Source organism: Amblyomma mixtum, chromosome 1, assembly GCF_055824585.1.
Source record: "Amblyomma mixtum isolate Tamu chromosome 1, ASM5582458v1, whole genome shotgun sequence".
In the NCBI taxonomy this organism is placed as follows: Eukaryota; Metazoa; Arthropoda; class Arachnida; order Ixodida; family Ixodidae; genus Amblyomma; species Amblyomma mixtum.
This window is the reverse complement of record NC_143012.1, coordinates 48286814-48303946: the sequence shown is the minus strand read 5'-3', so window position 1 is coordinate 48303946 and position 17133 is coordinate 48286814. Positions and strand designations below refer to the sequence as shown.

The window sequence follows — 17133 nt, the reverse complement described above, 5'->3', positions numbered from 1 at the left end:
GTCTCATTCGCGCATAGTTTACCGTGGATGCTGCTGATTTGTATAAATATACCAAGTGAGAGCCTTCGGAAAGCTCGTCTCGCTCTGCGGCTTTGCCGCATGACTTGGATGCTTTCTGCTGGCAACAGGGCCTGTCTTCAAGCGGCATAGTGCAGCCCTTAACACGACTATTACTCTAACAATGTTCTGTGAGACGAGAGTGATGCTTATCCTGCTCCATGGGACTTCGACGGTGACGTAAATGTCCCGCCAAGGGGCTCAAAAGCAGACCCTGTGGTCTGAAACTTTTGACCGACCCTATATTTTAGAAAGTGTAGTGGTCAACAACATTTGGCCCGATCTGTAGGCCACATTCTGCGTGAGTACGGTGATAGTGATAGCACATGCTGTTTCAAAGTCGCTACCAAGGCCTGTGCAAAAGTTTCTCCGCTCCCTTCGACTGGTTATGACGGACAACTGAAAATCTGTGCTGTGTGCCCAACGTTCACAATTACTAGCGGTATCTTAGAATGTTCAGCGCCACGCGCCTCGCCGTGGTAGCCACGCAAACTAAAATCAGGTGCTCAGATCGTCTGGACTCACGCGCGGGCAAGTTCACCACCGCTGCCAACGCTGCCAAAATTGGAGGGGGCACTTAAACTCCGCCTTAGGGGTTTGACATGGTATCTTTAGTGGGTTAATGCCCATGTATACTGAATTGGTAATTCCTACTTAAGATTCATAGATGGCGGCGAGTCCTCATATACCACTACCAGCACAGTGACACAGCGGTTAAACGATGTGCCCCTGCACTGGCTGGGGCGTTTTCTATCCCAGCCTCCCGTCAGGATATTGCGACCCATGTTGCTCTTCCCGCGCAACCTCTCGCGCATCTGTTGGGAGCCCAGCTGAAGCGGTTGCTAGCCAAGAACAACTCAAGGTCGTTTCGTAGTCGCACCGCCACGAGCATAGGCGGCGAGCCGAGCTCGAGTTGTATTGCTTGCGCAACAAAAAAGAGCGGTGATAGCACCGTGCTCTCGCAGAGTGTGCAGCAAAGCTGTTTTGTTCGCGCCGGGCGGGTTCGAATCCCAGTCACGGCAAAATTTATTTTCACTGTTTATTTATTCAAAGTTAAGGCTTCAGCGGCGAAATGGCTTTTGCAGCTTTACTCATGATGTAGAGCTTACGCTCTGAAAGGCAATAAGAGTGCGATCTGGTTAGACCTCACGGGGAAGTGCATTAGCTATCTCATTCTACTTTCTACTCTGGGTCGAAAGAACGAGAACTTGTCTGCTTTTGTGAATGTAGGGCTAGAAATTTAGGGCAGCGATGTCGAGTTTGTCTAGCAAATAACGGCTTTGGGTATCATGAGCCCTTCAGACCGAGCTCTGCGCCTATTACCTAATAACGGAGATGAAAATTACAACCTAAACTTTCTCTTTAGAACTTCAGATCGTTTATTACAAGCTGACTGGTTACAAGTTTACGCGGCTCTTGTTGTACATTGGGTTTTGCGTGGTACTCTCGTTGCTTTAGAAAGTTGTGGCGTTTATGGAAATGGCGCATAGACTTTAAACACGAGTACACCTATGGGAGAGTAAACGGTGGTAAGCTGTCTACAAGCGGGCACTCTTTTATAAAAGGTAGTTCGGTGAAAGACAGCTTACCCCCTTTCTACTCCTTACTGTTCAGAGCGTACCCTTTGCATGGCATTTGAATGGCCGCAATGTGTCACGTCTCTCCTTGTGTAGACAGGGCCGAATTTGTGATGGGCGCCCTCCGCCCCACTTAAGTCCGGCCACGGAATTGGGCAGACTGACAAACTAAGGAGGGCTGTCTTGGTTGACGGAAGGAGCTCAACGCGCAATTCTTGGCTGCTTTTCGCGTGTAAGGAAACACTTCCGCTAAGCCTCGAAGTGAACTCTAACCGTGGCATCACCTGGCGTGGTCGGGCAGCTTCTTCAGCGCCCGGCAAGCGTTCCAGAAGCTCCCGCAACATGGCGAGCCCCGAAGACAAGTGCACGGTGCCCAAACTCCCTCCTGGTCCCCTGGCCGAGCTGCTCCCGGCTGGCACCGAGGTTCGGAGGCCTCCGGGAAAACTGGTTCAGCTGGTGGCACAGGTCATCCACGAGAGTCCGCAAAGGGCGCTCCGTGTGCAACATGTGTACAGGGCGCTCCAGTGAGTCCTTTGCTCTCTTTCTTTGGGAGGGGAAGGGGTTGTGGAGGCATCCGGCTTGAGTGCGAGCAGCGGCTGCTGTAACGACATTTGTGACTCAGTAAAAGCCGGTTCGATTGCCAGTTGTGTACCAGTCCATGATCGAGAGAGGCTGGGCAGTTGGTTCTTGGTAATCACAAAGTGAACAGGAGAGGTGAAATCCTTGGGGTGGTTGCCATCGTTTCGACAGGAGGACTTGTCTTCCCCAGACGAAGAAATGTTGGCAAGCACTACGAGGCTTTTTCTTCCCTTGTTCACTTTAAGGTAGGTGTAAACCGGGGGTTCACGTTGTGGTAGGTGTATACCGGGGCTTAGGGCGCTGTCATAAGACACCGTCCTGTTCGCTCCTGTGAGCCTGTGCCCTGCACAGGACGGTTTTGGCCGCTGCTTCCACTGGAATGCTACAGTCACCTTTCTCATAGTGAAACGAAAAATTTCGCTGTGGCTTAGCTTGGGTAATCCCGGTAATTGCGAAAGCAATATCCGTACCTACGCCATGGTTCAGCTGGTAGTGTAGCTGGTGGTGGTGCTTTTGGTTAGACTTGTGGTGATGCATCGGTTATACAGTCCAATAAATCCAATCCAATCCAATGTAATGTAATCTAATCTAATGTAATTTAATCTCATCTAATATAATGGTTTGGTTTGGTTTCTGGGGTTTAACGTCCCAAAGCGACTAAGGCTATGAGAGACGCCGTAGTGGAGGGCTCCGCAAATTTCGACCACCTGGGGTTCCTTAACGTGCACTGACATCGCACAGCACACGGGCCTCTAGAATTTCCCCTCCAAAGAAATTCAACCGCCGCGGCCGGGATCGAACCCGCGTCTTTCGGGTCACCAGCCGAGCACTATAACCACTGAGCCCCCGCGGCGGCCTCATCTAATCTAATCTAATCTAATCCAATTCAATCCAATCCAATCCAATCCAATCAAAACCAATCGAATCAAATCCATTCCAATCAAATCCAATCCAATGCAATCCAATTTAATACAATAGAATCTAATGTAATCTAATCTAATGCAATCTAATTTAATCTTGCCTAAGGCCGCCGGTGGTGGCGCCGCCACTACTCGCAGAGGGCGCAGATGGCCGCCCAGCTCTTCGGCGTGACGTCACGCAGAGGTCATGCGAAAGGTCATTTCATGTGCACCGCCGTCGCACGGCAAAGGCTCGGAAGTGAAAGTAGTAAAGCTTTCGCTTTAAAAGGAACAGCCTTCAGGATCCGTCACCAATGAGCTTGGTTAGGAGCCCGCCGTTGAAGACCTTGAGGCACAAAGGAATGCTGCGCGTGCTAAGTTGTTTAACTAGGAATCAATCTCGGCCGCGGTGGTCGAATTTCGGAGGAGGTGCATTTCTAGGGGTGCCTTGGGCTGTGCAATGTCAGTGCACGTTAAAGAAGCCCAGGTGGCGTAAATTTCCGGCGCCCTTCACTACGGTGTCCGTTATAGCCCGAGTCGCTTTGGGACGCTAAACCCCCATAAACCGTAAATATATTTAACTAGGAACAGTTAACTGCTCGACGAAATTCCTGTGTAGAGGAAAGGGCATGAAGGCAAGACAAAACCAGTGGTCGTTAAATGGCAGAATAAACTAAAACAGATGCCATCCACTTTCACTACTTGTTTTCTCATGCCTTCAGTACATGCTGCTAAGTCAACAATTGTACTGGTGCTTTGAAATTGTTTATGCTGTTCAGTCTGAGTCACCCTTGTATAGGAACCTATTAACCTGGAAGCAGACACCTGCCTACAGGTGCGAGGTTCTTGAGGAAACAAGCGCCGAAGTAGTGCCCTACAAGTAAGGCGGGCACAATAGCTTTACGTAAAGAACAGCGGCTGCTGCGCTACATAAGGCTGACGACGACTGTGCCTGGCCTTAGCCCCGTCAGTGGAAACAAGGAGCGGTGTGCTGTCTGTCCAACCTTTGTAGCGAAAGCGACACTAGCCACGAATTTCCGATTTTGCTTCGGCGGTTCTTCGAGGAGGCACAGAGACCGACCTTGAGCCGTTCCCTAGCAACTGCTGCACCTGGCGGACGCCGCGCGCTAAGCCACTAATGCGAGCTAAGCCACAACCTGTTATTTGTCTTAGCTGTCCCTTTATAACGCGTCTTTGATATATAACCAGCGTGAACCACAAACTCAAGAAGGCGTTCGGGTTCGGAATTCCTGGTGCACGTAAGAGGACTGTGAAAAAGCAATTCAAGTAAACGAGGACACTGACACAAGCTTTGTTCTTGTCTAAGACCCCATTTAGGGTTAGTGCGCCTGCGCGTATATGCAGATGAGTTTTGCATGCTTGACAAAGTTAAACCTACCGCCTTATAACACCCAAGTCTTTTCTATAGAAGCGGCGTGAAACATTTGAAGGGAAAGGCAAAACCCAGTTCGCTGCAGTTAGCGCTTGAAGTCTTGCTCGTTGTATTCTGCGACGCAGTTTGCGGCGAGTGCTGATCGCTTGACCGCAGATAAACCTCGGGCGCCGGCTGTACAGGGTTCGAATGCCGGTTCCGGCGAGGGCTAAACTGTTTTCAAGGGTCTACGGCTTTCTCACAGGTGGAACACTGGGAGAACGCATGCTCTCGAGCCCCTATTCTCGAAATGCACTTAATGCAGACGTGTCCACTTCGGTTCACACTGTTTGGTTGAATCCCCTAATGCGGATTTGGCTGCAGTGGGACCCCAGCTGTGACCCATCTTTCATGTTACGCGATATCGGCTGAAACCCCACTTGCCACGAAATAAATCATGATAAACTAAAAGTGAATATCACAAGGCTTGGACTATGAGGTTAAATATCAAAGAACTTCCAAACGAGGAATCCACGGATGAGTATGAATTAAAGGGGATCAGACCATCTGTGCAACTAACGCGATGGGGGGCGGCGTAGACAGCGTGTGTCGCTTTTGGTAGAAAAATAAAACATGAAGCTACAGTGTATACCAGCGCGTGTATTGGCGCTGGGAGACATCAGTCCTCATGTAATCTTCCCGTGTGTCGCATTGCCATAATTCTCCCGCTTTGCTGCTCCTCCGCTTTGCAGGAACAGGTATCCCTACTTCAAATTCATGAGCGCCAGTCAGGTGACGTCCTGGAAGGTGAGCGAAGCTCCAAGACGGAGTTCAAGATCTTTACTGACATATCCCGTGGACGTCCTGAGGACGTTCAGTTGGCGTTTAGTGACCATGCCGTGCGTCAGAATGTTTGAGTTGAGACGGCGGAAAGCGATCACTGTCCTTAGAAGATAAGAACTGTATCAATAAACAAGAACTGCAGTGTGGGTGTGTGTGTGTGGGGGGGGGGGGGGGGGGGCAGTGATTACAGAGATGTGCACAAACTAGGACATCGAAATTCGAATATGAAACTTGAGTAAACTAATTTCGGATGATCGATATACCATAAGATCTTAGGTATATCGGGAAGAACAGTTCCTTGTAGGTGGGTAAGCAAAACGTTTAACGCGTGGTTTGTGCATACGCAACAGCGGTAAGAAATACAAAGAAAATGTGGACTCGATGACCAAAACATAACTGTACCCTTAGGCATTCAACCTGAAGAGAGTTCTACACGGATTTTCGACTCTCTGTAACAATCGATTGCACTCCTCTTCGTGAGCATACTGAACTTTGCTGGGCAGCAAAAGACGCAATTTTCGTTGAGAAAAGTGGTTGTAAAAAAGGAAAATTTTCCCACTACCCTTTTAAAATTGTTCACACTGTTATCGTCAGTTATGAACTCAACTTCAATATTGCCTGCTAGATGTGCATGACTACGTAGCAAAGGCTAGAGAGACCTGGAAAATAAAAGGGGTGACGTTGTCATAGTTTCCGTTTGAAAATGGCCTGTCAGCGACATTTGTATTTAATTTTTCATCTTTTCTGGCTAATAAAGGATCCGTTTCCAGCAAAAGGCGCCAACTTTTCAATAGACGGCTGTAATCTATAGATACGGGCCGGTTTCAATTCGGAAATTCTCGAGGCCCGTGATCAGTGCGATGTAAGTGCAGGCTAAAGATCCCCAGGTGGACGAAATTTCTACAGCCCTGCACTACGGCATCCCTCATAGCCCGAATCGCATTGGGATGTTAAACCCCATAGGTCCAAACCAAACCATTCATTGCACGCTGACTGAACGGCTGTGTTTCATAATGCTTATGCCATCTTCATCACGATTAGCGGCAACACGAGAGCACATGGGTTCGCTTGCCTCTAGCGCATTTTAACTGGACCGCCAGGAACCAGCGTATGTGCGCAGCGCGCGCATGACATGCACTGAGCACATATGCACTAGTTCCTAGCGACGTCGCTATAATGCATTGGTAGTAAGCGAGGCTGCGTGCTACCGTGTTCCCGCTAACCACGATGAAGATAGTAGAGGCGTCCCCACTAACCTGTCAAGGAGCGCTCGAACGCCGCACCGGTACGCATTGGCGGTACCTGAGAGCGGGGTAGGGCTGGAAACATCACCATATCGGGCATGAACGTTCGCATGAATCACGGCTTACTGGTCGTGTTTCTCAAAAACTCGCATCCAGCCCGGCAGGCGGCGACGAATGTCGCAAACACACCGCACCGCTCCAGTGCTCCATAGACAAGTGTGTGGACATATCTGCACCTATAAGAACGGCGGCCGCCTGTTTGAAATGCGCTCTTGTGTCCACTGTCGCAGAGCTCCATACGCCACGCACTTTTCCAAAGATGGTTCGTCAAGGTGTACCCACCAGCGGCAGACCAGGCCGGCGCCCGCACCAAGAGCAACTTCTGGCGCGTGAACTACAGCGAAAGGCAAGTGCGCCTGCGCAGTGGTGAGCTCCTGGTTGGCGGAATGCCATAGCATTAGAGGCCTCATCGTGCAGGCAGTGTTACGCCGTAAGCTAAATTTCGCCCCGCTGATGTGCTGGAAGGAGGATGCGACACCAGGCCGGGCGATTCCCGTTGGCTGGAATAAAGTGACGTCAGCGGACGGGAGGACTGCCGTCCATTTGAAAGAAGAGACGTCACCAGACCGGAACTGATGTCACTTCCGGCAAACACAATAACAGCCCCTAATGCTGTCGCGCTGTCTACACACAGGGGAATTAGGCGCCCCTGTGAATATTTTTCTTGTGCCAGTTAGACGAGGCATTTTCGGCAAGTAAAACCCTTATCCTTTAATCGTTTCTATCTCACTTGTTCGCTTCTCTTCCGGCCTACTCGGCACCCGGTGTGTGAGAGCTAAAGGGCGTCCCGTTATTATCGATATCAACCACGAAAAAAGGAAGAGGAAATTTTTATTTTCCCTGTCTCGTTTTTTTTAAGCCCAACAATTCGTAAAGGAGAATTCATCTTCGATCTCCCAGCTAACAGGACCCCTTTCGTTGCGTCGTCCAATCTGTCAGCCTATACCCTATTAATTCTCCTTTTCCTCTAAAGCTCCTAATCATTCCAACAGTTCACCGCCTGTGTCTTGGCCACTCCCCCGTAGTGGGTATGTGCCATTCTACTCGAGGCCAACCAACCAACCAATTCACCGCGGCGATCCCAGCAGCTGCAGATCTTTTTGACCGTAACGAGTTGCGAAACTCGATGGCCGTATTCGCGAGAGGAAGATGATTGCCTCTAGTTCATTGGTCAACGTCGGAGGCATTTTAAATAGACCAAAAAAAAAAACACACCGAACACACGGCAGCAGGCCAGCGCCCCCACTCATCTTTTTAATCCCCTTACCGTGTGTCCGCGTCCTTTTGAGCTAGTTTCTATGACCAACGGCAGGGTGCAGGCAAGGAACCGCTAGCCATTGTGGCGCATCACTCTCCTCCTCATTGTGTGTTGGTGACATTGAACTCGGGCTACCGTCTGTGGCCTGTAGCGCTAGCACTCGTTGTGAGGGGGAGAAGTGTGACGACGTGAAAAGGCATGCTCGAATTTCGGTGTGCCGTTCGCCAGACTTATACAAACACCAGTGTTTTTTTTTTCATTTGTTAGTAACCTCGAGGTACTAGTGGAATTGCACAGGGGAGCGGCATATTGAACAGAAAACAAGAAACTGGGCAGTAAAGCAAAGTGAAAACTACTGTACCATTCTGCGATGTTGAGTAACGTATTCCTAAAATGTTGGCGGGTTTAACAAGGGCGACGAGTCTAGTAAGGCGGTTCAAACGCCGGGATGCGGGATGGACAAAACTGTCTGAAGAGCCCTCACAACCTGCCACTTCTTCTACCCTATCCGGTGCACAGGCCGCGGGAATGGGACATCCCCATGGAATCGCAGTCCAGGCCGGTCCAGGAGGGCATCTTCGACCCGTCACTTGCTGCTCTGCTCGAGCCGTTTAACTCCCCTCCCTTTGCGCCATCGCCACTCCCCCAGGAGCCGCCGGTCGGCTTCGGGGAGCCCCAGCAACCGATGACGTCTGTGTGGTCGCAGCACCTGGACCTGAAGCTTGGCCTGCTGACGCCCGAGAGATCTCCTCCTGCTCAGCAGCACATGCGCACACCGTACACAGTGTTGCTGTCACCAGAAACGGTTGGGCCGCAGCAGGCGCAGCCGCAGCCGAAGCAGCAGAAGCAGGAGCCGGAGCCACAGCAGCCGAAGCAACCGAAGCAGTCGCAGCAGGCGAAGCAGCCGAAGCAGGAACACCAGCAGCAACAGCAGCCACAGCAGCAGCAGCAGAAACAGCAGCAGAAACAGCAGCAGCAACAGCAGCAGCAGCAACAACAGCAACAGCAGCAGGAGCAGCAACAGCAGCAGGAGCAGCAGCCTGTCGCGTGGCCGAACCCGACTCCTCCACCACCGTCAACTCCGCAGTCATACAGCGGCGAATCCTGCTGGGGCTCCCCCCGCTGGTACCTGCCCGCCTGGTGCCACGGCATCGACGAGACTTCGATTGGCTCCCAGTCGAGCCATTTTGGTGCTCAAGTACGTACTCCGCACATCTAGTAAGGTGGACAGATGACATTGAGAAGTGTGCAAGAACGGGATGAGGCACACTGGGAGGACAGTTTAAATGTACACCGTTGGAAGAGGCGGTTAAACGCGAAAGCGTTAAGGGCGAAGAGCGGGAAAGCCGGCGTTGTTGTAGTTCTTGGCGTTGTAACTGCAAAATCGTGATTGGGCGAGAGGGTAGTGATGCGTCTTTGCGCGGGCCATTCAAACACCCCTCAACGATCACAAAGAACGACAGTGACGACGCCGCTACTCAATTCCTCATTGGTCTGCAGGGCCGTGGCGTGATCCCTCCACCATTAGATAGCGGATCTGAAGAAACAATAGCAATTGCACTGAAAAGTAAAATGGTGGAGCCGAGACTCGAACAGCTGCCCGCTTGAGTCGTGAGCAGGGACGCCAACGCTCGATCACACAGGACCGTTCGCCCGACTTCGTTCAAGGGAGCCCTTGGAAGCCTTGTGTGTCCTTTGGTTAATGAATAATTTTAAAAATAAAGCAAAACAGAAATTAAAGTAAAAAACAATGAACAGAATGAACATTTGCGAAGAGATAAGAAAAAAAAGCCACCGGGCCTTTTCACAGACCCTTTAACTCTGCCGCGTCGTACCCCTATGGCGAAGCTTAAAGGGACTCTGTTACACCTTCCGACGACAACTCAACTCGCTCAATCACTGCACTCTGTTGCAATCAAAACCTGAGCCAAATAATACACCTCTGAACGCAAAAGAGGACCCACAGTCACGTGGTAAAATTTCCGAGCCCTTCCCGGTGACATTTTCGTGCTCGCACCCTCCTCGGTCGCTCTCACCTGTGCATACAAGCTGAGATGTAGCTATTGGTTCGATTCTTGCAGACGTACGGCAGACACGTCTTTCATACATAATCAGCGGAAAAGTAATTGTCAAAAGTTAACTATTGAATATTACTTAACCTACCTGCTGTTAACACATGTTACCTGTATTCTGACGTACTATACTACTGACAACGTTATGCCGAAAAAGGCGTTCTGCTAACTCCAAACGCCTATTTTTTTCAAAAAATGCGTGAAGTCTTAGGTGAAGCTCTGTGTATAACGCAAGTTTGTAGTACACGCGGAGTTATTACTGTATTGCATCCGTACACGAAAACGTTTCCAAGCGGACAAACTGGTATACTCTATTTGTCCGCGTAGCATGGTAGTCTACACTGCTGAGGAACTTTTGGCTGTAGCGGAGAAGTTTTGTAGATATACCACCAGGGGACGCTGAGTGCCCCTTCTTGCAATAGTTAATATATAGGTTCCTAGAGTTGCGCGTTTTTTTTTCCCTGCGCCGCTTGCACCTTTATTGGCTAAACTCGATCACGTGATTGAAAACCATGCATGCATTGCGGAGAAAAAAAGTTTCTTTGCATCGCTTAGCACTAGGTCGTTGCTGACAGCCCACTCGTGCAGCTACTGTTCTCGTGTTTTGCGGCATTTTATTTTGTACGACTGCACATATTCACTGAAATATCTGATCAATCACGCGCAGTTTTCTCACAACTGCTGGCCAAATCTTGAAAACGTTTGTGATTGCGATACGTGGCGTGTACAACAGACGGCGCCACCCGTCCACATGGCCAATATTCTGTTCCCAACTCATAGAGATAAGCCCTTTTTGTAGCTTACGCATTGCTAGCAACCTGTGTCATGTAGTGAAACAATAACCTGTTTAATATAACACAAGTTCAGCTGAGGGATTCAAGCGGGTGGAGCCTGTACTCGCTCCAATCACTGGACGAAGTCCGCCAGCTGCATTCAGAAGTTGAGGCTTCTGATCATTTGGATGCTTGGGAGAGCAATGTGGCGGACCTACGTGCTAACTGTGGGAACCTGTACCGTAGCTCCACTTGTTCCTTATGCGTAGGGTTCGGAGACAAGGCCCTGCAGCCAGCAGTCAGCGTCCAACCACTCGTTGTCTTCATTGCCAGTATTCCTTGGCAATCCGGAAAGGCAGCTGGATCAGGTGGAACTGCAGCTGCAACAGCCTCTGGGGGACCAGGAGCTGGAAACGCAACGCTTCGTCGCGACACCTTCACCCTCGATGTACTTGCGTGCGAAGCAAGAGTGTCGGCAGCCGCCTGCGCACCAGTGTGAGTGCCGCGATGGGAGTTTCCCGCCTGCACTTGAACTGCGAGCACGAATGCGTCTCTGCGGGACTAAGCTGGCCTCTAGCACACTCCCTTGGTAGAGGACAGCTTACTGTTGTTTTTTTTTTAATCATTTCATGTGCAGAGTTTTAGCCGAAGAAGCGTTGGCTGAGTGGCTTTGGCATTCGCCTGTTGATCCCCAGGTTCCGGCAAAGAATCCCTGTCTGGACGCGATGCAACTACGAACAGAAACATCGTATGCGTTGTGCAGTTTATATGCACCTTAAAGGATCCGTGGATTTCTCAAATAATCCGCAGCCATCCACTACAGCGTCCCTCACTGCCCCATGTGTCGATGCAGCACGTTAAGCCACACGTACAGTCAGGGAGAAAAGTCATAGACCACGTGCTCCTCAAACGAAGCCGATAGCTCTGCTATCAATTGGAGGCTCGAGACAACACTTGTGGAGATGAAATAACAAAATGTTGACTTCCACCTGCGCAAGTGTGGTCTCCAATCGCCGTCTGATGGCGCAGCTATCGGCTTTGTTTAAGGACCACGTGGTCCAGAGACTTTTTTCTCCCACTGTACCGTCTTTGCGAAGTGTAACCAGGCAGCATGGTTGCTTCGCATTCGTGAAGTAGAGCCCTCACGGCTTCCCTTAAGATCAAAAAGTTCTTTGAGGACATGGCTTCTCCTTACCATACAGAGATTCATAGCTTCATGTCTGGAATAATATCTTGAATATACGACTGAGAAGCAAACCGTGCAGCCTGGTTACTTTTGGCAAAGACTGTACCTACCGCTACCAAATCAGTGCCAAAATTATGCCGGCTGAGTATGTTTGCTTGCTTGTGACCTCGTGAGGCGAACTTGTGAGGCGATCATATAGCAGTGTGGAATGTGAATGTACGAGAACCGCTAAGGGGCACACATGTGAGAAGATAGATAACGCAAATAGAAGTAATTGCTAGAAGCATTTAACCTGCGCACTCAGGGATCACTTAAAGGTACGTGTTAAAAAGAGTGTGCTGGAAATAGAAAGAGAATCTTTTCACATCAAGTACTTAAAAAACACACTGGTTAGTTAGCTCCTTAACTAAAACTGACTAATAACTTTTCAACTACACAAAGACACACATGGTGGCGGTTCGGTTAGTGTCAATGGCGAGTTCATGGATATAGGCAACACGATTCCATATCAGTTATAGAAACAAAGAAAAAACTCGTTTCCTAAGTTTTTCTAGAAAGTCATCTACAAACAGAGAAAAATCTCATGGCTCTTTGTGCACAAAAACCTTAATCGAGCGGATGAGGCGCGCAGGAACATAAAGCACCGTTTTATATGATATTCAAAAGCAAGAAAGAATGAAAAAAACCATGCTATTTTTATTGACGAAATATTGCCCCAATTTGGCTGTTACACAAACATTCATAAGTAGCGAAGGAAGAGCAGGAACTGTAAACTGTTCGGCACAGAGTTAGCCAACCAAGCAGACTGTCTAACCAACTAGTATCTTGTTCATCCGATATTTGGGAATGAAATTATAGCAAAAATACTAAAGAAAACAAAAAAAAACTGTTATTTTTTGCCTGCTTTTTTTGACATAAAACATGATTACATAAAAACTTACCATTGGTTGGTTGGTTTATGGGGTTTAACGTCCCAAAGCGACTAAGGCTATGAGAGATGCCGTAGTGGAGGGCTCCGGAAATTTCGACCACCTGGGGTTCTTTAACGTGCACTGACATCGCACAGTACACGGACCTCGAATTTTTCCTCCAAAGAAATTCCACCACCGCAGCCGGAACCGAACCCGCGTCTTTCGGGCCAGCAGCCGAGCACCATAGCCACTGAGCCATCGCGGCGGCTCGCTTACCATTCGCTTTCATTCATCCTAATTCATTGCACGGGATGGTAATAAAGGAACGAGCGTGCAAAGCTTGATAGAAAATTATTCATTCGCTTCGAAGTTAAAACTGTTTGCACAACAAGAAAGTGAGAGAAATCATGCTTTGAGAAAAACAAGATTACAGTTTTTCAGTCATTGCAGAAACAAGATCATCATGCCCTATGAAGTTAAAATTCTCCAGATTCATAGTTAGGGCACTCCTTAACTGACACGAGCTCTCTTTTGGCTTCTTTTGCTGCCCGTCTTTTCTTGTGGAGATCTTTTGCCTCACCCTTTGATTGACGCTGGGCGTTCTTCACCGGGTACTGGTCACTGGTGCGACATGCTACGAGAGTGTGGTGGCCAGGTTCGTTGCCTGCTGCCCTCAAAATATCTGCTGTACTTCTGTTGCCATCACTGAAGGACGATTCTGGTAGCATTCAAAGCGGTTGCGTGAAGCGCACACAAAGTAAACAAGTGTGACGCTAGTAGCGTCATGCTTTTAGCGTCAAATTTCCCCCTTGCGGAAATTTAAAGGATGTTTAAAGAAAAGGAAGCCTCACAAATTGTTTTTGAATAATTTTTACAGATCAGATTAAACGAAACAAAAATTTTCAATATACGCCGTTGATTATCGCTGAGTTATCAGTTTCTGTTAACAAACCACATCAGTTTCGGTTTCAAAACTGTTCACCACCTGTTCGAATGTTGGCTATAACTTTTGAACTGAATAAGATACGAACGTTATTCCTGCTGCAAAACATTTTTGAATGTTTCGGGATTCCCTAAATTTAAAAAAGAAAAATTTTATTTTTATTTTTTAGATTTTTAGATGCTTACGCATTGCGTCTTTCGAATGCTTACGCATTCGCAACGCATTGCGTATGCGTAAGCATTTGTCTCTCACCGTGAGTTTTGAGTTAACTGTTGGTTTACTGCTTCGTAATCAGTAGAAGTGTCTCATTCTTCCGGGTAAAGGCGTTGAGGTTGAAGACCTTATCGGTATATAGCTTTAAGTTGAAAGCCTTTAGGGTGAAGCGCTTCATATCAAAAGCAGTTACCCTAAATGCCTGTGTACTTAACGCCTTTCCCCTATTGGTCTTTGGCTGTCTATACAATGGATCTTCTGTTGACCCTCTTATGGTTGCTATGTGGCTGTGCTGATGATGTCTTTGGAGTTTTTGGACCGTTTCGTATGGACAACAACGTGGGGTTTCGTTGGTGATGAGCCGTATAATGCACTCACGGTAATGTCTGTTCATTCTCCTCTAAACGTAATTTTGGGAATAGGTTGTGCACGCGCACCTCGTCAGTCGCCAAACCTTTTTGTCTTGTCGTCAACCGCTGCTTGCAACACACCAGATCGTCAGGTTTCGTTGCCATCGTTGAGTTCTAGTGCAAATTCTTACCACCTATTTCTGTTAATTGTTTATTCTGCACCGCTTAATCTTCCACCTCTACCTTGGTGGGACGCATCGCAGGTTCCACCGGCTCCCAGGGCTTCTACAACGGTCAGAGCCCGCGCAACCTCGACGAGCTCACCAGGGGCTCGGACACTCAGCTTTGGAACGAGCACCTGTACGCCAAGAAGAAGTCCGACCCAGGTGCTTCCTACGGAGCGTGCGGACCGCTGGCCCCGCCACCGTTCCTATGCTCGCCGCTACTTACGCACGACACGCCGGTGCCATCGACCAGCGGGGGCTACTCACAAACTCCGCCCCACCAGCAGCCGGTGCTGACTTCTGGACAGTTACTGCATTCGCGGCCGCAATTTCCCTTTTCACCTCGGCAACTGCATCAAGAGCAGGAGGCAATGATGTCTCAGCAGCAGTCCCTTTCACGACCGGGACCACCACGTTCGCGAGAGGGAACCCTGCCGCCTCCGTCTCCGAAGTTCCAGTGGCCACCGCAGGGACCCCCGTTGCCACGGGGACTCACTTCGCCCGCTCGACAAGGAGAGACGGGCCGATGGTGTGCGGGGCCAATATCATGGCCGCGATCTGGGCCGCACAATTTGCCGCATGCGCCTTACGCACGCGAGCCAGTGTTTTTGGCGATCGCTTCGCCGAGGAGGATCTTCGTCGCCGACGACGGGACGTGGTACATCCTGGGGTATCCGGCGTTCCCCGAGAGCCACGATTACTCACCCCGGGTCGCGTGGTATTGGGAAGACTGAATTCCCGCGGACAGCGGTGCACGATGGCCGAGCCTGCTTCACCTCAGGGCGGCGCCTGGACGACGGGCCGCGGGAAAAAAAAGAAAGAGTGCTGGCGCTTTTTTTTTTCGGAGCACGGGTGGTGAATCCGTTTGCCGAGATAGGTATCTGTCCTTGCGGTTCTAGGTAGAGCGGCGGTTAAAAAGTGTGACTTTGCATTTTACGCGCTTTTAAACTTTCCTTAACACTGGGTCTCACAGCCGGTGTTCGAGTCTTGCGGTCACTGTGCGATTATTAGCGAAATCAGGGTGAACTATTATAGTTCCGACCCTGACCCCATGGCGATTTCATGCGCCGCTCCGGAAACTCTGTAGTCGTTTAGGATGTTTTATAGCGTCTCTGCGCGGAGACAAATTGGAAGGTGGTGCTCCATCACGGCCAGATAATGGCAGCTTTTTCCTGCATTAATTGTTTTTAGTCTTTCTGATTCTTTTGGTACTTCTTTTATCATTCTTTGCCATGCATCAGGTGAATTAATTTCTCTATTTTACCCTTATCTTCATGTGCCTTAATTCACTCTTCAGACTGCTGCCCATAGATATATAACACGTTTCTGAAGTAAGAGCTGGCAGTGACCAGGTTCGGCCGCTAGCGATGTGCCGGTTCTGAAGTGTTCATCGTGTGAAGTCAGGTGCTGAAATTTTGGGGCAATTTTCGGTTTCCGCGGGCTCGCTTTCTTCTTTGGGTCTATGTTGTATTGTAGTTGCATGACCTCAGCTACTTTTTTAATTTATGTTGTATTATAGTTGCATCACCTTTACTACTTTTTTTTAGTTTTTGTATTATAGTTGCATGACCTCAGCCACTTTGTTTTTAGTTTTCATGTCGGATGTTAACATGGCCCGTGGCCGTCTTCAAAATAATTACTGGCCATTTTTATGCTGCTTAATTCTCTTGTTTCTTTTATTCGTTTATAATGCTAAACAACATTTATCCATAATGCGCCAGCATGACGTCATTTCTTTATTTCCTGTATTTGTTTTGTGCAGTTTTGTGTATGATATGCTTGGTTCGTATGTGTATCTGCTAAGCAATGCAGGCAGAGCTCGTTTTAAAAAATAAAATTTTTAAAATGAAACAAAAGGCTGGTTTTGTTTTCTTGGCGACGGATTTTCTCTGCCGGAGTGCCACTTAAAGGTCACTCGGTGACCTCTTCGGCAACGTTTTGAGCTGATAATTGCATTGCGTCCTCTAGAGCTTCCCCCTCTCTGATACGAGGATTCGCCAAGCTTGGCGCAGAAAGGGATTTTACATCGGTTTCATAATCTTCATCGGGTTCGCGACTTATCTCTAGCCAACGCGGCTTCGTGACGATCTCTGTCGCAGGGGTCGCTAGAAGTAGCCCGCGGCGCCTCCAGTACCGAGTCGAAGAACCTGTCCCGGTGGCCGGTTCTGGCTCCATGTTTCTGCGATGTCTAGGTTGTTGTTCCGACTGTAGGAAGGATGACAGGGAAAGTGAACGGGCCTGCCCACTGGCTCGGGCTGAGGCACACTCGCTGCCACGTGCAGACAGAGGAGAGTTGAAAGATGTGAGAGGAAAGATTGAAAGAAGAGACGCGCGTCGCAACAACCGCGTCCGCCGAAGCGACGACGCCGGCTGTAACAGACACCCCAAGCCGCCGGCGAGCGCTGGCCTTTATTCAGGAAGAGTGAACCACGTGGTTAGTGCGTCGCAAAACTGGTGAGAGGGAGGGGTTGGAGCGGCGGTTGAGGCAGCGGCGGAAAGAGCGGTAACAGCTGCGACAAGTCATTTGGCATAACGTCAGAGCTACACCTCCAACGAGCCTCCAGTTATAGTC

The 17133-nt window shown here is 49.3% G+C and overlaps 1 protein-coding gene across 1 annotated transcript in view; it reads left to right on the top strand.

Moving 5' to 3' along the window:
- LOC149366266 (uncharacterized) overlaps window positions 1-16752 on the top strand; it is an 84301-nt gene extending 67549 nt beyond the window's left edge. The window contains exons 4-9 of the mRNA XM_089549980.1: window positions 1936-2158; window positions 5237-5291; window positions 6862-6977; window positions 8409-9087; window positions 11004-11229; window positions 14601-16752. Coding sequence (XP_089406106.1) covers window positions 1936-2158; window positions 5237-5291; window positions 6862-6977; window positions 8409-9087; window positions 11004-11229; window positions 14601-15295 — 1994 coding nt within the window. The 3' untranslated portion in view covers window positions 15296-16752. The remainder of the gene's footprint in view (window positions 1-1935; window positions 2159-5236; window positions 5292-6861; window positions 6978-8408; window positions 9088-11003; window positions 11230-14600) is intronic.
- Window positions 16753-17133: the final 381 nt, after the last annotated feature.